The 23857-nt window shown below is 38.8% G+C and overlaps 1 protein-coding gene across 1 annotated transcript; it reads right to left on the reverse strand.

The window, feature by feature from the left end:
- Nucleotides 1-180: 180 nt before the first annotated feature.
- Nucleotides 181-22848, reverse strand: SLC15A4 (solute carrier family 15 member 4). Its single transcript, XM_030460739.1, has 8 exons — nucleotides 22195-22848; nucleotides 14320-14615; nucleotides 13275-13443; nucleotides 12489-12566; nucleotides 10855-11023; nucleotides 9185-9340; nucleotides 4468-4626; nucleotides 181-1575 (listed from the first exon to the last, which is right to left on the reverse strand). Exons 1-8 carry the CDS (start codon nucleotides 22762-22764, stop codon nucleotides 1427-1429), a joined length of 1746 nt encoding a protein of 581 aa, XP_030316599.1. The 5' UTR covers nucleotides 22765-22848; the 3' UTR covers nucleotides 181-1426.
- Nucleotides 22849-23857: the final 1009 nt, after the last annotated feature.

Below are 23857 nucleotides of genomic sequence, written 5' to 3' on the forward strand. Positions count from 1 at the left end.
AATCATAAAGCAATGCAATAGCTGAAGTATCTCCACTGATCAATACTGGCAAAGACAGGACAGCTTGCATACTGCTATTTAATCTGACCAAACTAATCAAATGCCAGCATACATTTAGAAATCTAATAGGATTCCACTGAATATTTAGGAAATAAAGGCTAAAGAGCAAAGTATTTGTAGTATAATTTTATTCACCTAGAAATAAATGATAAAAAGTCACAGCATGGAAGTTCACTTTAGTTTGTAAACTCATTTAAAAAAATGTCCATATACAAAAGGAGGACATTTTAGCAACATAAACGCAGACAAAGGAAACTATAAAAATTCAACACATTAATAAAAAGTTGAGTTTTTATTTTCTTTCTGCATAATTCCTTGAATCTTCCATACCAGTCTGCACACCAACTTAAGTAGAATTGTTAGACTCATTAAAATTCAAGAGGCTGAACATAAAACCAGTTGCTCTGCTATAGGAATGTGTTGCTGCAAGATACAAACCCTGTAGCATGTTAGCTAGGAGTAAGACACAGGACTGAGGGAACTGGCTGAAAGGCTTCTAAATTGTTACTTTGCATTCATCTTCTGAGAATTCAATCTTCAGTTTTCTTTCTGCAACTATTTAGAATATTCCTTAGGGAAGTCACAGCTTTAGACTGAGCAGTGCTTTGTCAAAAGATTTATGTTTCCACACTGTCCCCATACATCTAATGCAGATTCCAAAACAGTAACGTTTCTGCAGTGAAACCATTTCAGTCCCCAAAAATGTTTATTATCCACCAAGTCTTAGAGCAGCTCTGTGCCAAGCTACTGTGACATATCATTCAGTCTTCAGTATTGGATACTCTTGAATGCAGGTTTTGACTTGACTCCTTAAAACACTGTCAGTAAAAGCTCAATATAAAACTACATTTCTTTCTAATCTGAGCTAATCTGCACTTTGATTTGTCCCCGTTTTTCCCCTCAAAATTACTCTCAAGATAGAAAACTTGTCACCACTACTTGAGGTTTTGGTAAAATGTTTTCTTCCCTGTGTCCTCAAGTGGAGGCTCGAAACTGCTGAGTCTTCACTAAGCAGAGCTTTTCAGTCAGGAACAATCCATGCCACACATGATGGTTATACTCAAGTTTCCAAGTGTCCCGACTGTCAGGAGTTAAGTAAACATCTCACAAATAACAAAGCACAGCTTGAATGCCTACAGTGAATACACGTCCAAGGTTTGTGTTTGTCCTCCACCAGGACGTAGTGCAAGAAATGAGCCCTGCCATAAGGCACTTACCTATGGTACACAAGAGGGGGCAGGGGCAAGAGCTCTTGTAACGTGCAAGTCTAGTGAGGGTCTCCCTGGAGACATAAGATCTTGCAGATTTGGGGTGTACTGTCACTTCATTGTGTGCTGCTGTCAGAAAGTCTGCTCTGTTTCAGGTATCAGATCCTCCCATTGGCAGCCACTTCGTTAATCTTTGATTTCTGATGATCGTATTTCACAGAAACAATAAGGAAAAGCAAGAGGGTTGCTCCTTGAATAGCAGCCAGCAAAAAAAAATAATAGTTTAATTGGCAGCCATTAATATTACCTAGAAAGAATTAGGGAGAAAAAAAAACCACATTAATATAGATTATAAAAATGTCAGTCCCTTCAAGCTTCAGTAGTAAAGGCTTTTCTGCAAAACACGGGCAAAACCAAACCAAATCACATTTTCATCTGACAGCAGAGTTTCATTTTTAATTATCCAGATAAAAAGATGGAACTTCTGAGGAAGATGCACATAGTATAAGGATTGCTTTCTTTTGTGCTTTAGTGCCTGAAACCAAGTAACATCCCTGAAGAAGCTGCTGTGCTGTTACTGCCTGACTTCTTACTTTGAAAATATTGCTGGAAGCTCCTCCTGCCCTGTAAGAACTTTGTGCAAAGACTGCACACACATAGCAGTGGGCATGCTTCATGGCAGTCAAAACAATTGAAAAGGCTAATAGGCTAATGATCTTCCTTTCTCCCTCCCCATTCCTTTTAAATACCTGTTGGTTTCTTAATTACAATCTTTTGCTGGCTTCAGATAAAACAGCCTAATTGAAACAGGTAAAAATTATTATTTTGTTGCATTCCATGTACTAGTGAGTCCTCTCCAGCAGCCTTTTCAGCCCTGCTTATGGTCTCTCTGCATCTGGAGGCCTGCGCCTCCCTTCTCTTCCTAGTCAAAGACAAGATAAAAAGAATAAAATAATAAATGCTGTTAAGGAAAGTGTTTAGCCACTCTTTAGATATAAAGAAAGTAATTACTGATATTTTCTCTCAGCCTTCTTTTAGAACAAAGTTTAGAATTCATGAAACTGTACTTGGTTTCCTTTTGGTTAAATTCACCTTTGATGCTCCCTCAAAGTTCTTATGAATTAGTGAATTATATCACATTAAATAATGTTAAATTTAGAAAGCTCATTGCTGTAATATTATCCCTTTATTAGGAAATGTGCACTAACTATTACTTTACTTCCAAGAACAATATATTGTGGCTCATTTCCAACACATCACGAGACAGCCAATTGGTCCATTACAATTATCAAAAAGGTTAGAGAGAGTAAAAACATGAAGTCTGCATTGATCCTAACAAGTTGTTCATGCAGCATGCATAGAAATGTTCAGATTAAATTACTTTAATTACTGAAACTCAATTAAATGAACTTATAATAAAACGAAACTGAGTCTTTTCTTGACATTTAAAATGCAATATATGTGAATCTCTTTCAAGAGCAGACTTGTTGGAAGAGTAGTAATTACCCTTCATGAGATGGGATATTAAAGCCATGAAATCCCAGTTTTTGTCAGAGAAGTAACAGTCATTTCAGTGGCATCAACACCAAAGTGCCAGCAGAGAGTGAACTTCTTTAGTAGCTTGGAGGCACCATGAGTTAGCATAAAAAGCAGACCTTGGTGCATGTGTTTATAGTTATTACATGGTATCTAGTGAATAATTCCCAAGTCATTAATTCATAAAGACTCCTCCTTACAGTTTCTGCACTGCCAGATCTGAGTAAATATTAGAGGTGAAATTGATAACTTTCAATAACACTATGCCAAGTGAAAACTGTTCTAAGAGCTACTGATAATAACAGTTAAAACAGTATCTACTCTGCATGCTACAAATCAAAATCAATATTGAGCCAGGCATATAGCTGCTGAGCTGGCTCAATTTTATATCAAGTCTTTGGACTAAGAAAGGTAGAAATATCCAGTTCTGACAGCTGTCCAAAGGACAATCCACTGAGCTGAGTAGCTTATTCAGGACAGATGACCAACGAGCCACAAAAGGCAACATCTTCCTCTTCTAGCCAACTCTGGATATATTTAGCACAACCTAAGCATTTTAAAGAAAGAATATTAGGCACTGTCTTCTCTTAGGCTGCTTCAGAAAACAAAGGCAAGAGGCCATAAAGCACCAGCAAATATCCCATCTATTAATATGTATGAAGTCATTATCCTCCTATTGAGCCCTTATCAACTGAATTACCTCCACACAGAACCGCAGAAAAAGATGCTCTTCCAATTTTGAAATTGACTGGGGAAAACAAATCTCAATATGATTAAATTTTCATTTGGTGAGGACCCTTCCATAAAATTAAGGCTATTTGTCATTTGTTTCAGTTTTAAGAAAAAAACTTATAAACACAAGCTGACAGCTTCTGGCATATGTACTGGTCCAGACAACATTAAATCAAGATTAAACAGCAAATTTTCTTAGACCAAATTTAAAGTAAGTTTAAGTTGCCCTTTTAAGCCATGTATACACAGTAGGTCTATCATAAGTTTTAAGAACTTTTCATGCTCCTTCTGCTGGAACTAATTAGCCCATTGATGATGGTAAGATTTCCTGAAATTCCCAAGGTGTTACCTACTGGTGCCAAATTATTTTTAACTTCAACTGGCAACACGAATTGGATGATACATTGGACTTTTTGTACAAGTACAAATAGCTAGGAGCCAGAAATGCAAAACTAACTCCTGGTAATTTCTGTGAAGTCTCTTGAAACCAGGAAGATGAATAATCACTGAGAGAGATGGGTACATTGTACATTTTACTCCTCATAACCACAGAAAGTCAGTTCAGTACTTCATACCAAATATATTCTTCCACACATAATTTAAATATCTGTTACTAAAATACAAAATTCTACAAGTAATTTCTAGTGACAAAATGCAGTAACAGCTGAGCAGGTAATTGATAGGCCTTACAGAGGCAAAATACTAAGTGGATGTTTCCATGCTTCCATAAGGCCAGGGAATCGTTTTGCAAAGTCTCATTATTTCATTCTTATATGCAAAATGGAATATCTTTAACAGAACAGGAGACAATTTCTGATTTTTAAAATAATAACTGCACTGAGGCTCAAACAGCTCCACACACTTGATGCTCAACTGCTTCTGAAGGAATTCTTCTACTTTATAGACTAGGAAAACACTGAAAATAACTTACCAAAATCTATGTGATTACTCATCCAGCCAATTTCTTTAATAGACACCAGTGCCAACAAACCAGAGCCAACAAATGATCCAATCCCCGAAAAGAAAAAAAACAGCCCCATAATAGCACTCTGCATAGATTTGGGAGCAGCTGAATATGCAAATTCCAGACCTGTATTAAAAGATTAAAAAAAAAATAAAAAATTGCAAGAATCATGGAACAACAGTAGCTTGTTCTGGTTTACCATTACAGATGTATGCTACTTGTGGTATGTTAAAGACCTAAAACCAGCCTTGGACTTCAGGAGACAGGGACTTGAGGTAGTGAATCCCTGTTAGTTCCCAGTTCACTCTACTTGCTTTATGAACTTTGTTAAATGGCATCTATCTATCAACCCATTAAACAGACAACAGGTGAGACACACTTTGATCTTATTAATTCTACATGAGTAAAAATGAAGAAATCTTCTGAGGCAGTGTATTCACTTTTCTGTCTAAATTATCCTCCAAGAAATTTATTAAAATAATTCTAACCTGGCAAGTTCCATGTTTCCCATGTCACTTGTTTCTATATTGTGTCTGTTGTGCAGTATTTACAAAGCACAAGACATTCCCTGCTGAGAAAAAAGTACTTGGGAATTGAAGGTCACTCTAACACTGACCATGAACATTTATTTCTCACAGTCAGTGTCTGTATCTCTGAATGTGCTGACAGAGAAATTAATTGTAGCTGGAAAGGCAGTAATTAGGTTTAATTTAATTTTGATCTAGAGTTCTCTGAGCTTGTTGCTTGCTGCCCCATTTCTAAGGCTTGTAGAAACGGGAATTCAGCTTTAAGTTATCCTTGCTCAAATTTCAACCAAAAAAAGCAAGAAAAACTTAGCACTGACATCAGTGTGAAAAGCTGTGATACTGAATTTTAGTACCAACAGAACGGGGGTTTAGGCTCTGCTTTGCAAAGCAAAATGCCCATGATTACCTGTCCCTTTTAGAATAATATCCCTGTCAAAAATCAAATGAGATTATTCATGAGAGACAATCAAATACATTTTTTGCAGAACTTTTTCTCTGACAGGTGAAATGCTTGTTTCAAAACAGACTGCTTCATACTGAAAATTAATGCTACATCATCTAACATTTTTCTTGGCAAAGAAAGCATTAAATGCCTCAAAAAGGCACAAATCTTACATCTTGCATAATGAAGATGTGCTTTATTTTTACCATTACTGGTATTTGAATTTTGCTACAGAGTTTAATAGAAACACATTGGCACTTCTTTTCAAGAAGAGGCTTAATGCTTCAAACCAGATAGGTCAATTTCCTTGTTGGGAGGGAGAAACTTGGTTCTTGTGTAACTGAACTGGATGTTCTCAGTGACATACTCTGCACTGCCACCTGAAAAACCTCCAAAAACCAACACACTGCTTCTCTTATCTTTTGAAAAAAAACAAGGCCCAACAGCAACCTGTCTGTGATTCCAGAAGGTAATTAAAATATTCTTTGTGCAACTGAGGTGTGTGGGTTCCTGTAAATTCAAACCATAATGAGAGCATCACTGCAGAGAGGGAGAGACATTTGCAAACAGGGAAAAAGGGTCAGGGCAAAATTATATTTATTTTGATAAATAAAAACACTTTTTCTAGGCTTTTCCACTAATGTAGCAATTCAGATTTCTCAAGGAGTATTCATCTGGCCAATCTGACTTAAAGGAGAAAGAAAAAAAGAGCAGACCACTCTTAGGATATAGCAGTAGCTTGGTTTTAACCTCTGTAAAAGAGTGTTTTGATAGCTGCCATAGGTCTGCAGAGTATCAGTCACATTTTGGTCTCTAGGCTTTTGAACATTTTGTACAAATTAAGCTCAAGTATATCACATGAAAGGATCTGGCTCATTTCTTTTAATTTTACAGATAAACTGGTTCCAAGTGTTACTGCTGGAAAAAGATCTTAAGACACCAAACAAAACCAAAAATGGGTGTAATGCTATGCACTTTTTGCAACAAGTACATTTCTAAAGTTGAGCAATATTTCCAGCAACCCCAATATTTAATCTGGCACAAAGAATATAAAATCTTTTCTTTGCCTTCAGAGATATTTTTGCCTGCTGGCAGCCATTGATAACAATTTCATGGTACCTCTAACAAGGGGTTTTAAAATTAAACCTTCTAGTTGCTGCTGTCATGTGAGATTGTGATTCCCAGTTAAATAAGGGTGCTTTAAGAGGACTGACAGAGTAATACAAAGGATTAATGCAATGTGTGTCATCTTTTTAAAGATGCAACTCAAGTGTAACTAATGTGGCTTAAGAATGTTTCGTTTTACAGTAAGCAAACAAACTTAGGTTTATATATCATAAACACATATGATATTTAGTCCCTTTTTGTTCACAATAAACATTTTCAAAACACTATGGTTTTACAACTATTAACACTTAGTTTAAAGCTGACTTTCACATCACATAGATGCCATTATCATTCTCTAGTATCAAATCAGTAAGGTATATTCCTAATTCTCAAGAGGGCTTCCTAAAGATACTAAAAATTCAGTTTAGATAGCAATCAGAAGGCAGGAAAAACAAATCAATTGAGAGTGTAGCACACAAAGCAGCCATGATTTGCATAGAATTTCTGGTTCAAAGAAAGAAGAATTTGCATTTTCCTTAACATTGACCAACAGGTTTTGAATTTTTAAAGCTGCTGGTACAGACCCAGCAAGTGCAGGACAGCAGAATATTCACATAAGATGAAGTGTAAGCCTTAAAGACTTCTCATGCAGAAGTTCAGTAAAGCAGTTGAAAAAAAATAATCAAACCCTCAGTTTGGAGTTCAACTAAAAATGCATCCAGTCCTTGACCTTTCCACAAGCTGCAGATAGGTTTGTTATTTTTCCCTTCTGAACACCTATAAACCAGTAACAATGCTGACAGAGAAACAAGAATCTACAAGAGGGAATTTGTTTATTTTTGCATGAATATTTGCATATCTGATTCAATCATCTGTTTCTCTGAGATCACAGTCCCTAAAGTTGCAGTTAAAGGTAACTCATTTTACTCTTTTGATAACAATGCTTAAGACAGTCTTAGTTTTCAGAAGTAATGCAATTAAGCAAGACTTCCATCTTCAGATTTTTTTTCCTGTTTTTGTACTGACAACAGTTCACACATAATGAAATACACTGTGATCCAGGGCAGCAGTGTCTATGCAGGGAGGCAAAGGACAAATCCTGATTGTGCTGCCAACTCCCAAAAACAACCTGGTGTGAGACTCCAATCTGCCATCCTCCAGGATGGGAAAGAGTGCCCAAGCCATGCCTTGAACAGGTACCACAAGACTACAAAGACACACAAGACAAATTCATATCTAAAAAGAGTATCTCCAACATATTAAATTAAACTAGAGTTTAATATGTGACTCATAGGTCTTCCAGTCCATGGAATGTCAGGCCAGACAGTTGGGAAAAAAGCTAAGAACAAATGATAGGGGAAAAAACCCCAAAACAAACCAAACCCCCAAAGCCTCAATTTTCTTCTATTTGCCAACTATATTGTTTTAGTTCTTAGCAACTGAGATGACAGTAAAACTCATGTAACCACAAACCCAGTGGAGTGGAAGTTCTCTGTTCCACTAAGAGGGGAACAAATGGGCCGTGTGACAGCTGGGGTGCTGCCTGTGCTATCTTACAACATTAGAGAATTTCATTTTAAGCCACTGTGCCTGCCCAGGGTGAGGACTGAAAGTAACCTCCTACAGGGAAAATGAAACCAGGGCATTCTGTCATAAGGAATAGAAGTAAAAGAGTTATATTTCATGCCACTTTGAGTGGATGATGTTCAAAGTTCAATACTCTGAACAACTATTTCAACACATGAGTAAGTAGCTAAAGTTAAGCAAATACTAAATGATTTTAAAATCAAGTCACTGGAGGAATTCCAATATATTACATCAGGTAGCTCTGCAATTCTATTTAAACAGTAGCAGAATAGCCACTTCTACAATTATGAAAGGGTTCTGTAAGTGGTATCTAAGCATTGCTCCCAAGCACTAGCTATGTAAACACTGTGCTAAGAGACTCAAAATACCATTTCACTTGTTTAATCACAGTAAACCAATGTTATGCATACCACAGTGACAATAGATAAATGATCTGTGCTTCCTTCCTGCTAATGAGCCCTGCATGTATATGAAACCGACCAGAAAATAAGGTTTTATAGTCCTATTTACCCTCTCCTCCCACTTCACTTTCAGCTTAGAGACCCATGTGATCACACAGAAAGAACTCTTCTTAGAAAGTGTTCCCTCAGAAAGGTTTTTCTACTTAGTCAGTGACTTCCTAAACCCTGAGCTGAGCCTTTAAGCCAAAAAAATGACAAAGCACACATTTTATTTGCAATGTAGAAAGAGATTCAAGGGAAACAACACTGCAATGAAACTATTTAATGAAAGAGTATATTGTTTTCCATTAGGACTTGAAAATATCCAGTGCTACCTGGATGACACAAAGATTTAAATGTTGCTTGGTTTGAAATTCAGTCTTGAAAACATATTCTTATACAGCCAATTTTCAGATGTGAAAGACAATTGTGTGCTTGGCCCCTTACTTTAAGATGGAAATTGCATAATATTGTATGGGGAAACATTAGAGCTGATTTATAATTATTTGAGAAACATTTCTAAGAATTCATCATTTATAGTAAGTATGAAAGCAGATTTTAAACACACACAAGTCTCTTACCTGCTATACTTGCAAATATTTCACTGAATCCAATCAGCACATACTGAGGAATTTGCCACCATATTGGCAAATCTGCAGCATGGTATGTAACATTTCCAATTGTCTGATTAATTGTTTTAACCTTTACAATTTTCAGTCTGTTGCTTTCCAGAATTCCTATACAGAGAAAAAAAGATTGACCTAAGATAAAAACACTGTTTCTTCATATTAGGAATTTAATTAGGATTCAGCCCTGCACTACAATCACAAATTAGAATACAAACTTATTTCCTAACATAAAGCATTTCAGATTACATGTACATTTTGTACTGTGGCAGAGTTAGGGGAGTATCAAACCAACAAAATCATTTGTAGGTGAACAGAAAACAAGAAAGCATTTGAAATTTGTAAGGAAACTGCTTTATGAAACCACTGCCCAACTCAGCTATCACAGCTCATTGTGCTTTATTTTCCCCATTACTAATAAAGACAGATATTGCTGGTTTTGAATTCACTCAAATGTGAGCCAGCAGGTTCATGCTTAAAAATCTGACATTTAACTGTTCTACATCATCATCTTTTGCTGGTACCAGTGTCCTAAGGAACATGGAGTAAGAGAAACATTCCTATTTTAAGTTTAAATGTCTTTTCTTTAAGAACTTTACTTGCACACACAAAAAGTGACCTTGGCCTAATAAGGTAATTATCTCTCTCATTGAAAGAAATCTTAATAGCCATCTAAAGTGTCCCTTTCTCTAAAATATAGGAGATCACAAGTGCTGAAATTAATTTATTTAATGCTATAATGCTTTATCAATATGCTCATTACAGTGATACTAGGTGAAGGCTCTAGATTCTATGAAGCATTGCTCAGAGATGTTCAGTTCCACATCAGCAATGCTTAACTTTAAATCATCTCAAAAGCAGCTGATTTATGGTTTGAACAGAGTTGCCAACTTTCTCCTTTGATGCAATGGCCAAGCTATTTTACACTACAGTAATTCCCAAACATTAGGGAACATTATGGGAGAAAAAAACCCAAAAGTGAGAGGAAACTCTTCTTCAGCCATAACCTAACTGTATTATTTCATATAAAGGGAGAGGATTTTAGGTAAAATTTCACTTTTTAATACTTAGAAGTCAGACTGTAAGAAGAAACATACTTTTGAACTAATTTGTTTTTCAGGATAGATAAATTTTCAGCTTCAAGATAAATGGTTAGTTAATCAGACAACACAGACTTCCACAATACCATGAAGTTTATTTTAGGACTAACAGGCTTATATCCAAATACTGGACACTTTGTTCAGAAAACTCAAAGCCTGATCATGAAGCTAAGGCATTTGTTGAGCCCATATGGTTAGAAAGCAAATAGTTCTCTAACAAGGATGTTATAAAGTAGCACTGTATGTAAAAATTTTGATCCAAAAATTGGTTTTAAAAGGTATCCTTGAAGTCTGTTTCAGGCAGGAGAAATGGTCCAATTTTATTGCAGACATTCAAAACAGTTTAGTAAGATTTTGGATGAAAACTCTTTCATTGTAGGAAATGCATCCATACAGTTACATTCCAAGTATCTCACGAAAAATACTTCTGAATTATCTCCAATTAAAGATTATTTTTTTTTTATAAATAGTGTTGCAAGTAGAAAAAATAAATAGGTATGCAAGCTGATCTCAAAGTTTTCTTACCTGCAGCAAATGCAGAACACATTACAAAGAACATTCCAACTGCAATCCTCTTCAGTGAGGATGGGAGGAGGCCATTCCTCTTTAAAATAGGATCCACCAATTTATCTTTTAGAGGTATCAGGATCAGTATGAGCACAGCATCAAACATAGTCAACCAGGCTGCTGGAAACTGAGAGAATACATGACTTAAGTTACTGATTTCATACTTAAGGTTTGCTTTTTACTATTATTTAACAAAGGAATAAATCTTTTCCATGAAAAAATGAAATTTTAAAAAAAACCAACACAATGCACTTACAGGCACTGGGAAAAGAAAAGCAAGGTGTGTAAAAGCTGAGAAAAACATCTGAGTTTTAGTGCATGCAACCTGAAATATGTTTAATGGAAAAAAGTCACAGTCCTTTGGGAACCTTTCTGCTGTTAAAATGGTTTTAGTCACAGAACCCTTGTCTGAGGAATGACTGATTGTACCACTCAGATCTAGTAAACAAAACTGTGCAGATTATTTAAATTATTATATCCCAATATACATTCATGGCACGCATTAATATACATTAATGGAACACAGGTCAGGAAGTGATTTAAAGCAATTAAATAGATTCTTCTATTTGTGCTGCTAGTGATGTTCTCTAGTCTGGCAGAATTAAATTTTTTTCCTACTTCAGTCATGGAAAATATTTAATAGCCAGGTTCTGTAGATCTTTGGTTATTAATCTTAGAATTCAGAAACATGCCACAGAACAGTATAAACAGTCTTACTAATGTTACACAAAATTCAATTAAAATTAAATTACACTTGTGAAATGAACAGAGCATTATGTAATATATACATCCTTTCTCATTTGCAAGATTCAGGAACTGACAGTGAGACTCCTATCTGTATGAATGAGAGAATTTCTGCCAAGCTTATTAATATTTAGCATCTCTTCTGAGCTAACAAAGCAAAACATTACAGGAAAAGTTATAAAAATATTCTGCTTTAGGGATATTTTTTTAATTGCATTTAGAACAGTGTTATACTCTACTATGCAACACACTGACTCCGTGGCCCAAAATACAAGCACTTCTTGATCTGTGTGTTTCAGATGCAGATTCAGTGTTTGATATTAAACTGTTTCTGTGTGTGCTTTCCTGCTCTGCATCACAGTTGTTGCAGTCCTCTACAGAACTCAGGCAAGTGCTTTCTGGTTCATAGTTTGCCATCCCAAAGAAGTTATGATGATTCTCTCTTCTCAGTTATCTCAGATTCCAAATGTTCAAATACTAATGTTTCAGTGAAGCATGGGCATTCCTACTGAATTGGTTTGTAGGAATGATCCTGTATTACATACAACTTTGAAATCTTGGGGGACAGAGATTTACAAGCTTTCTTCAAAAGATCAGACTTTATCTCCTGAAGGATAAAGACATTCTTAATTAAAGCAGTGAAAATTATCTGACTGGATCCACACCAGCATGGTGTGAACTCCATAAAATGGGTAAATATGCCAAAATCTCTGTAATATATATCATGCTTCTAAATGCCCTGTGCCTGCAGCCATTGATACCCTTTAGCCACTGACTTAACTTTCTGGAATTTTTGTACAATTCTTATTTATAGAAAACAAACTTTTCACTTGTTTTGCCCCACTTACCGTGTGAATTGAGTTGGTGTCATTTGATATTTCAGGGACTTTCAGATGGAGACTTTGCAATACATATGTTGTTTGCATCTAGCATTAGGAAAGATGAGTTGAGATTACTTGGACAAAGAGAGCAAGATGTTTTTAGATTTTCATAATTTCATAATTCATAAGATCATAGAAGAGGTAAAGGAACAATACAGCAAATGAAAAAGAATTACTGTTTAAAAAAAGCTTGTGATGTTTTAACCCCTATATTTGATTTTACTAAGAGCACAAAGAATCATTCATGTAAATAAATACATGAAAACACTTTAAAAACACTTTTTCCCCTAAAAAAAACACCTTTTCCCCTAAAAAACACTTTTTCCCCTAAACTAAATTTGCTGAGACAGAATAACCAGAAAGGAATTAATTAAAAATCTAAACCACTTACCCTGACCTATCTGAATCAGCTACAGCACCAAACAAGTCAAACAGTCAATACCAGAGTTCTGAAAAATTCTTTTCAGTATTCATCTTCTTTAGAAACATAGCCCATGAATGCTAACTGTACATCAACCTGATAGAACAGTTTCCCTTAGAAAGCTTTTGTGAGGAATAAACTCCAGGTAACTGCTCTAGAGGGTAATATTCAGACAGGAGTTAAAATCATAGCAAACAGCCTCAGAACTGCAACTTGGGGCAAGTGCCCCGAGACCTTTCAAATGCAGCTGGGAGAAGAGGAAGTTAATAAGGTCCTTACCTTAGAAATCATGGGGTTTAGACATGTAAAATAAATCATGTGGAACCACTCACTTGAAAATACACTGTCCAATAGGGTATTAAAGCCAAAAAGACAGGGATAATCTTGACGAGAGCTTTCACATCTTCTACTTTATCTTCTCTGAAGGGGCCCGCCCGGGACAGCTTGGCCATCTCAAACAGGCTTTGCTTCCGAGCTTGCTGAAGTACTCCCTGGGCTTCACTTTGGAACAGAATGTGAAACAAAATTGAAATGTATAGTTTAAGTAACAACAAAAACTGACTGAACTACCAATCTTGTGGCACTTTGTGCATTTCCAAAATAAATTACTCTTAATGGCAAAACAATTAAGCCAGAATAGTTAAACAGCAGGTGAAAAGCACAAGCTGAAATCTTCCATTGCAAACATTTCCTTATTTCCCATCCTCCTCCCACTGTGCATCAACAATGCAATATCCAGAACTTCAGAAACACAATCATAAAATATGGGTTATTCTAGTTTATTGAATTGCTTTGAAACCTGAATAGATAAAAGCCCATTGCAGAGCAGGCCCCTGACATCTCCCATCAGTGACTAAATTCAGGCACCAGTATTCCATGGGCATCTTTTGAGAGTGGAGTAACCACTTGGGAGGCAGAGAAGCAGTACACATTTTGGCTGCCCATCAAGCCACTTACAGCATTAAATGCAGATGATAGTGCATTTCAGATCAGAAAGCATCCCATAAACATATCTAAGCAGAGAAGAAAGCTTAACTAATCCTTAAAAGCAGCATAGCTAGGTTAAATTATGCTTTCTGAACTGGCAAGAAGTAGCACTCAATTGAAAACAGCAGACTTGATCTTGCAGCATGGAGATCCACTGATCTCAAAATCATAGTATGGCTTGGTTTGGAAAGAACCTTAATGATCATCTTTCATCCCAGAAAACCAAGAAAATATTTCCAGGACTCCAATTTTCCAGTTTTCAAAGCAACACTGTATATTCCAGTGTATTCCTTAGTGTGGTTGACTGACAGCTACATTGAACTAACTGGAGCTCCAGCTCTTAGGCTGGATTCACTGAATTCAAACCATCCAAAAGAGCTAATTACAAACCTGTTAGCTGAATGTTCCACATGGCTCTTTCTTGAGCAACAAGAATATGCAAGAATTTTAAACATGTCTGTGAAGGCACTGCCATCAGGAGGTTTTGTGATGAAGAAACTCTGACCACATAAGAAAACCATGAATGAAATCCCAATGCAAACTGCTGGGATACTATATCCAACCACAAAGCTCACATTCTGTTGAATGTATGCTATGCCTCCCAGAGAGAGAATAGCTCCCAAATTAATGCTCCAATAAAACCAATTAAAAAATCTTCTTGTGGCTTCTGGACCCCGATCTTTGACCTGGAAAAGATTAAAAACAAGTCATTCAATTCCTGAAGAAAATGAAGCCTGTTTATTAGAATTAAGTCAAGTTCAATGCTCTGAAGAGTTCAAGTTTAATTTTGTCTCATATTGAAATGATTTACGTGTTTTGGGCCTAGCATGGTATTTGATGAAATGACACCTTATTGAGCTACCCCTCAGTAACCTTCTACCAGTTCAGCATGGGGGAAAAAGCCATAAAATACTGAACTACAGAGCTTCCCACAGAAATCCTCATAATTTCTACTGCACTGTCTCTCATTGGTCCTTTCTTGCTCAGATTAGCATTGCTTAGTCCACACATAAGTTGAAATAACAATTAAAAAAAAAACAAAAGCCATCAAAAATTTTGTTTTGTATACACATAATAGTTAACCATTTCTAAACCACAACTGACTACTTGGTAATTAAAGCACAGATTTAAATTGTAACACAGTCCTAATGCCTCCCATCAGAACATGAATTGAAGACCTTCTGACCTTTAAAAAAACTATGATAAAAATTTGGGTTGCCTGAGGTATCACAAGGCCCCCAGCAAGCATTTATCCCTCTATTAAGTCAGTGTTCATAGTGCTGCTTTTCTGCTTGAAGCTCCCAGTGTCTCTCCAGTGAAAGTAAAGACATCCCTGGTTTACACAATTATCCTGTACTGTTTTCACCACTGCTTTTCATTCTGCACTGCCTGCCACAAGTCATCCCAGGTTTTGTAATTAAGTCACAGGAACCCAGCATCACTCAGAAGATGTGATGTAAGGGAAATTATGCAAGTTAAAATTTGGAATACATTAAAAAGATCGACTAGGCTGCAGAGGAATCCATAATACCCTATTTGTCACTGGTTTGTGACTGAAAGACCAATTAACATCTCCTAGCAAGTCAGTGCTATGCACCAGTCTTGCTGAGTCAGGTTTTTTTTTGTTTCTAATTGCCAGTTTCTCTTCCTCATTTGCCAGATCTTCAGATGATCTGTGTTTAGCTTGCATTATGAAAAGCAAACTATGTCCTGAAGTGTGTTTTTATTATTGTCAGTTCTGATTTACAGCTCCAAGCTTCTCAGTGCTGCTCAAGCCCATCTGTATCATTTAACCAAGCCTAACAAAAGAAATACGAAGCTGTCTATTCCTATTCATAGTTAATAGCATTGTCAGGCATTCTTACAGGTGTCTTAGGATGTTAAACACAATCTTGGAGCCTAAATCCAAGATATTCTTCATTTCCAGTTTCAACTTAGTACTAATTTCCTAATTTTACCATCATCTGCAGTAGTGTACCAAGCTAGGAATTCCTTCTAAACCCCAAATGGCAGAAGGATATTAGCAAACAATTACATTGTAAACAGTGCTCCAACTTATGTAAAGAGTTAGAAAATTATTTTATGAAGTTTCCATTTCTTCATCATGAAGTCCTTGTTCTCTTACACTTTCTGCAAGGAAGGTTACTTCCATCCTTCTTACAAATTACTTTGCTCACATCTATGCAAAGAAAAGCTGGGCGATGAAAGCAGACTTTGGTAAGGGTAAGAACAGGGCAAGCACAGCATGAGCTTTCTGTCAAATATAATCCCAGCCTCCAACCATTAGCTCCTGAGAAACTTCCTGAACCAAGGATAGCTTCTGTCTACTTAATAAACACACCTCATCTCTCCATGAATTTATTCAGCCTGCCTCTGAACCCAGGTCAGCTTTGAGAATCCATAATATCCTGTGGCAAAGAGCTCCCCAGCTAATGACACAGTGAGAATAACCCTCTCCATTTGCTTGTTTTGAACCTGCCCTGTGCTGGCCTCACTCCTTTTCCCTACTTCCAGGAAACAACCTTCATCCCATCCCACATCCCTCTCTGCCTCTCCATCCCACACACCACTGTCACATCTTCCTTCCAGCTGCCTCTTCAGAGATAGGAAGTCTCACAACTCCCTCCATGGGAATTACTGCCCATGCCTGTAGCCCCTGCCTGAAACCTCCTTCCCCATCTCCAGTATCCTTTGCAAAATGGAGTTACAAAATGGAATGCAACTCTTGGGGACAGGCACATCACAGGCTTAGAATCAAAAGGATTTATTTTCTTCTTCCCTATCAAAGTATCCATTCACACTACAGAACGATACCACAGACACATCTCAAGTGGCACTTTGGTATTTTATTGCCAAACATTAATAGTTTATTAAAAATCACACTGAACTAGCTGGTACAGTATCTTGACAAACTGGAAAAACTGTGAGGATGTCCCAGCAGAACCAAAAAACCTGGTATAGCTAAAAGGTGATCCATCACAGCAGCTGCCCAGATTATTAGCTGTATTACATTTGCAGCAGGCTACTCAGAGTTTCCCTCTGCTGGCTATTACTTCTGCTGTGTGACAGCACAAAATTGATTGGTTTCTTCTCTTAGTAAGTGGATAGTACACTTAATTAGGGAGAAGAAAACCATGCAAGAATTTTATTATTTTATTTTTATCACGGGCAAGTATTTTTCACAAAACTGCAGGAATTCTCCTTTTTCCCCTTATGCTTGCATTATTTTTGATCACCCAAGCAGAAAGAAAAATCTATCACTCCCTCTTCTTAATTTCACCTGTGGTTAAGCATAGCAACACTCTCCTTGCAGTAACCAGCACCACCACCCTCATTATATTCTTAACATTCTACCAGCAACTGCAGCAGCAAAGTGATGCATGTAAGTGGCATAAGGATGGTGTGGGTCCTAGATCAAATCTGTCCTGTGGGGTTCCTCATCCCTGCAGTCAAAGTCAAAATGCCCTGCCTCAACATCAGCAAGTAACTAATACACATAATTCATTTGCTGTAGGTAACTTTGTTTTGCAAATGAGCTCATATTTAGACATTTTCCACAGAATGTACCAGTGCTGGACAGCTGTCACTTATTTAAATCAGCTCCCACTGCATAATACCCACTCCTGAGTCTCCAGTTCACTGTTCTGCATTCTTCAAATTGTTCATTTTTTTTTTCCTACTAAATGGAATACCACATCATTCTCCACGACCACCAAGGAACAATCCATTAGTGCTTTTACTTCAGTAAAAAATAGAGAATGATGTCCTGTACTGTACAAGGAATATCCGAAATGTCCCAAATTTTCCACTTTCAAAGTATAGAGCAAATGCTAATTAAAAAAGAAACCAATAGAAAACCCCATTTCCAAAGAAAACCAACCAAAACTCCCCAATAAAAAAACCCACCTAGAAAGAAAGAAAGGAAATGAGCAACTCTGAGTATTCTGGCCACAGTTGTTTTGCCAGTTTTATGACATGTCTAAAGAGGAAATAAAATAATCTTCCTACTTTCAAGATATATAACATAACCTTTGCAAAAGAATAGTTAATGCTTGATTTGCCTACACCCCAAAGGTGTTTTTTTTTTTTATATATCTAATTGTTATTCTTTACATATAATTACTCCAAATGCAGAAAGAAAAGCATGGTGACATCCTGAGTTTTATAATTGGAGCCTACATAGAAGCAGATTCAAAATAGTAAAGGAACAGTTCTCAAAATCAGAATTTCTGATACCAACCAACTTATATTAGACTGATCATAGTCAGATGAGATGTAATTACAACCACAGTTTCACGATAAAGAGTCCTGAGTGCCTGGAACACTATGTTTTGGGAACTGTGTAATCATTAGGTTATTTTCAGCCACTTCCAGGAGAGGACATATCATCTGGGTAACTCTGCTATGCAGTTCTCTAAACCCTTTAGGATATAAGGTTAACATCTTACAACCAGAAAAAAAAAATTAAATGCAACTATAACAAAGAAATAAAAAGTAACCAGATCTTTAGTTACATCTGATGAAAAGTAGTAAAAAATATCTGACTGACAGTAACTTTCCACAGCACAGCTGTCCCCAGTGCTAATACTGAGACCTCCTTCTGACTTAGAAGAAAGATCACTGCTGAATTACCCCTTTTCTGGATTTTTCAACACCAACATCTTTATTAAGAGGTGATCCAAGTACTGCTCAGATAGTAACATTCTACTAGATTCTCCTGATTCCTATGTAAAGAGCCAGGAATGTGTGCAAGCATCACTGTTTCTCCATAGTTCCTGAGTTTAGATGCTCTGCTTTGTCACAAAGTGATTTCCTAAGTCTCTACAGACAGGTCAGTTTCAAAGAAATGAAAACTGATTTCTTATTTTTGCCACAGTGCCTGTCTAGTACCTCCCATTGCACTGTGGCATCTGATTTCTGACATCATCTGCTAATGATCTCAACTATTTCCTAAACCCAAACATTTCAGAGTTCCAGAAAGTCATAATCTTCTCTTTCTCTTCACATCATGACACATCCAAACCCGTGATCTCCTATTTCTCTGACAGAAAAGGAAAAAGAATTGTACTTTAAAGTTAACTGACACTAGCATTTTTCATTTCTTCCTGCAATCTGACTGACAGTCACAAGTGACAAATGTAAGAAAAAACCCCACACTTATCCCAGTCAGCTACGTGAGAGGCCACAGAACAGAGAAAGGATGAAAACCCAGGAGCCTGCTCCTCTCCTTAGCCCAGGAAGTGCAGGGATAAGATTGCTGCAGTCAAATTTACACTTAAAAGAATCCTGAGCTTCTAATTGAATACTCCAGTCACAAGTTACACCTAGAGAGAGCCCAGTGACAGAACTGCACACTACTACTCAGCTGCTCCATAATTTCAAAAATTTGTACTAAAATTTGTCCAATCCACGTGTCAGGACTGCTGCTTCTCACTGCTGTCCTGTCTGTTCTTGTTTCTGTCCATGTGAATGTCCCAGCTACAGTCCTCAGTTACCTACAGAGCCTTAGACATCCACAGTCTCCCTTGTCCAACAGCAAATAATTTGCCCCCATCCTTCTCCAGAAGCTGGAAAATCTAAGTCCTACAAATAAGCAACTAACTAACTAACTAAAAATGTGAAAAATTACTCTAAAGCTATCTTTGAACCAGCAACTTCCAGTAGTGTCCTCCCTGTGGTAATGCTACTGTAACAAGAATCGTTTTGCAAAGCTATAAGATTTTGGCAGGTTATGGACCCAGAGATTCAATGACTGTGGTGGGAATTCAGATGTTCTGTGGGTTAAAGCCAGCATCTCCTAATCACCATATCCCCACAACAGATTAACCTAAAATTAGAACACTGATTACAACTGATAGTAGATCAGTCCTCTACTACTAATTTTGGCTTCAATGTTGAAGCTAAAGCAGCTTGCACAATTTCAAGGGACATTCATATTGTTTCCTAACTACAGAAAGTCCCAAACTGCTACACAGAGCAGGAAGTGACTGCAAAACATTCACACTTGAAAGGGGAACTGGAAAGTGCCAGGTTGTACACATCATATGATTTAAACCCTGTTCTGAGAATCATGAGTTCAGACTAAGACCCAGATGATGGATCAATATGCAATTTCTAGAAAAACAGCTCTTATTTATAAACACAGTTAAGTAAAGCTTGTCTATACCTAGTTGGCAGTGACTGTTTTTTGCTAAGGTTACTGGCAATATTTACTCTATATTAAGTCTACTCAGTCACTTGTAACAGCACCTCTAAAAGCACCTTCTCAACAAAAATTAAGAAGCTGCATCTGTAGTAAGTATTGGAATATGGTTTCCAGTTTCTTCTAAGTAAAAAAATCTTCATTATATTTGGGCTCTCCACACAAATTATAGATCCCCCATTAAACCAAAAAATGTACATGGCAATTTTTATGAGATCTGCAGTGAAATTTAATTAACACTATCTGATAGGTGGGTCATGTCAGCTAAACTACACAATACACAATTCATATTTTCCTTTGTTTTGTTTTTAAGGCAAAGAGGACAAATCTTACCAACACCTGTCCAGCTAAAACATGTTTGCATTGTATTCTGGCCTCACAAGAATGTGACTCCAGGAGACAGACTTTACTCTCAGCAATATTTATCCATCTACCCAGCAAACTACATTCCAATGCAGGGGGACAGCACCCAAGAGGGCCCAAAACTGCACAACAAGGTAAGCAGTATGCTGTAATATATTTAAAAATAGATAAGCCAGAATAACAGAGAAAGGGAAAAATTCAGTCCTCAGCAGACCTCTACTGATTATTATGAACCAGGAAGGAATATTTCTTTTGCTTTACCCTACATAAATCACTGTGCATTATCTGCAAACCTAGCAAAAAACTGCCTTCTGTGAAACCCTGGGGGGGAAAGCCTTTAAAAAAATCCAGCTACAACAGCTACACTTCCATTGGCAATGGTTCTTCTCTTGCTCTGTTCCTGCCATATTTATCTCTTATATTTAACGTTCATAAAGTGCTCTGGGAATAAGCAGTCAGCTTTGAAAAACACCTTACAAGATAAAGTCATATTAAGGCTTTTTCACTTGATGAGCTCATGCTGGCTTAAACAAAACCAATACACTGGGGACACAGAATCCTAGGTTATAATAATATTTTAAATTTATATACTGTCTTTCACCCAGAACTCCAGAATTTATAATATATAAAATGCCAAAAAATGATAAATGTAAACAGCCCAACAGAGGTGGGTTTGGCAAAGAACAGATTTCATGGCATTTCTGACACCTGCACTAACCAGAAGTCAGTGGGCCAGTAAAAAGACATGGACTGGAGATAATGTCCTTGCTTTGTCATCAAGAAATGTTTGGTTAGAAAAGCTGCTCAGTATCTAAGCAGTATCTGGAATTCTCAATTTGTAAAGCAGAACTTTTATTCCAATTCAACATCTGCAGTCAGCATACCACCTAAGCATAAAATGGTAAAAAAATACAACAGTGCATTCCAGTTGATACTGAACTATGAGCTGTCTCTCAGATATTCTCTGTAAAGCCACCTGGTTCTGCAGTGATGATCCAATGAATGATATCACTGAATGGATCTGATCAAGGTCGTTAGACAGGACATGTCTTTATGAGAACAGCCTAGGTAATACATTTACTTTGTTGAGGACACCTTCCTACCTGGCATCTGGCATAACACAAAAATATCACTGAAGGGCACAGTGCAGTACACAGAGAATACCTGAAGCACAAAACCCCTGTTTGTTTTGTCCTTCATTTATCACAGGATGATAAAGGCTCTGACCACTGCCCCAGAAGGCCCATGGTGTCCTTGTCAAAGCTAAATGGAGTATCAGATATTTCACTTGATGAGCTCTGAGGTCAAATTAACTGTGTACATACCCCACAATGGAGGATAATTAACAATCCTCTTAATGGATTAATGGTATTCAACCCGGATCCTTAAGATGGTGATGGCTTAGCCAAATCAGGTACCACATGTAAGGCAGAGCTATCAGGAAACCAAGGGTCATAAGAGATCAGACACCATATGGACACCAAAATTGTATCTAACAGGGTACATCTTAATAACTTGCATGACACAGGGAACAAAGCTGGATGATCTGATTCCCTCTGAGCCTTAACACCTGCAGGGATGAGCATCAGGGAACTCACTCTCCATCCCACCAAGGCAACCCCCTCTGCATGACTGCCAGCCAGCCCCTGGTTCAGATCAGCACCCACCAAGGATTTGGCAGCCGCCAAACAATACTTGACCTGGTCTGCCCCAAAAGGGGTGATGTTGGCCTTGACCGACCCGACGCCCAGCCCCACGAGGACCAGTCCGATGAAGGTGGCAGTGGCACAGTAGCGGGTGGCTCCCACCTGCGAGCAAGGAGCCACGGTGGCGTTGGCCACCGGAGAGGAGCAGTTCTCTACGGGGAACAAGGGGATGTCCCCGCAGAGGCCCTGGCGGGTGTGCGGTGCGGCGATGACAGGGAAGGCCAGCATGCCCAGCAGGTAGAGAGCCATGCTCAGCAGGATGGTGCCGAACTTGCCCAGGAGGGCGTCAGCCAACCAGCCGCCAAAAGGTGACACCAGGTAGGTGATGCCCATGAAGAGCAGCAGGGCCTGGCTGGCCTGGGCACCCTCCCAGCCGTAGGGAGGGCCGTTCAGGAACAGCACCAGGTTGGAGGTGATGCCGTAGAAGGCCACCCGCTCCAGCAGCTCGGCCAGCAGCACGGCGGCGCAGGCCAAACGCCGCCCGTGGAAAGCGCTGCCGGCCGCCCGGCCGCGCTCCCCGCTGCTCAGCAAGGGGCTGCGCTCGTTCGGCTCGGCCTCCTCCATGACGGTACCTCCTCGGCGGACCCGCCGCGCTTCCCGGCCCACCCTGAGGAGGAAACTCGGCCGCCGTGGCACGGCGGGGCCCGGACAGCTCCGCCCAGCCCCCCAGAGGGAATAGCCTCGCTATTGGCTGAGCCAGCCGTCACTCCGCCGGCAGCTCCGTCACGGGGCTGACAGAACGGAAGCGGCGGGGCGGGTTCGGTCCGCTGGGAGGTACCGGCGGGGAGGTACCGGCTGGGAGGGGGTACTGCAGCGGGAGTTCGGGGTTGAGGGTGGTTCCGGGGCTCCTGCTCAGCGCCGGGGCTGAGCCAAAGCGAGCCAGGGGTTGGTTACATCTCTGGGTGTGCGGAGCTTCACCGGGGAAAGGAGGAGACAGCTTGGTCCCCGCAGGTTTTCCCCGCGCCGGTTTTGTAGGGATGGCCGGCGGCATAAAGAGAGCAGGGCGGGTCTGCAGCAGGGTAGGTGGTTTGGGGGTTGTTCCCAGCGTTAGCTCAGGCTGGGAATGAGATTTGAGGCGTTAACTGGCGCTGTGGGATGTTCTTAGTGAGGCTGATTCAGCGCTGGCTGCCGTGGGAGCCTTCGCTTTCTCCTTGGGTTTATCCAGCAGGGGCAATGACGCTGAAATCAAAATGTGGTTTGTTTCCCTGCTTGGCTTCTTCTCAGTCTTGAAAGCTTGTAAAATGGCCACCCTGAAGATAAACGTGAACGCGTGCTGTGAATTACTCGGGTTTGTCCGTGTTGTGCTGTTTGGTCTGTGCCACCGTGATGGGCAGTCCTGCAGGATGGGGAGCACCAGCTCAGGGATGTGTATGGTGACTGAGGTTAGGTTGATCTGAGGTGTACCTGCAGGAATAAAAAGTCATGATGTGTGTGGTGATTGAAGTTAGGTTGATCTGAGGTGTACCTGCAGGAATATGAAGTCATAAACACACCTGGAGAATGAAAATTGATTTGAATGGAACAAAACGCATGATTAAAACAAGAAAACATATTAGTGGTTGCAAGATTGGACCCCTAAGGTGTCCTTTTGTTCCACCATCACATATGCTGAGGTGAAGGTTGTGAAAGTACCTAACTGTCTTCAACAGCAGAACTT

Source organism: Calypte anna, chromosome 15, assembly GCF_003957555.1.
Source record: "Calypte anna isolate BGI_N300 chromosome 15, bCalAnn1_v1.p, whole genome shotgun sequence".
Classification (NCBI taxonomy): Eukaryota; Metazoa; Chordata; class Aves; order Apodiformes; family Trochilidae; genus Calypte; species Calypte anna.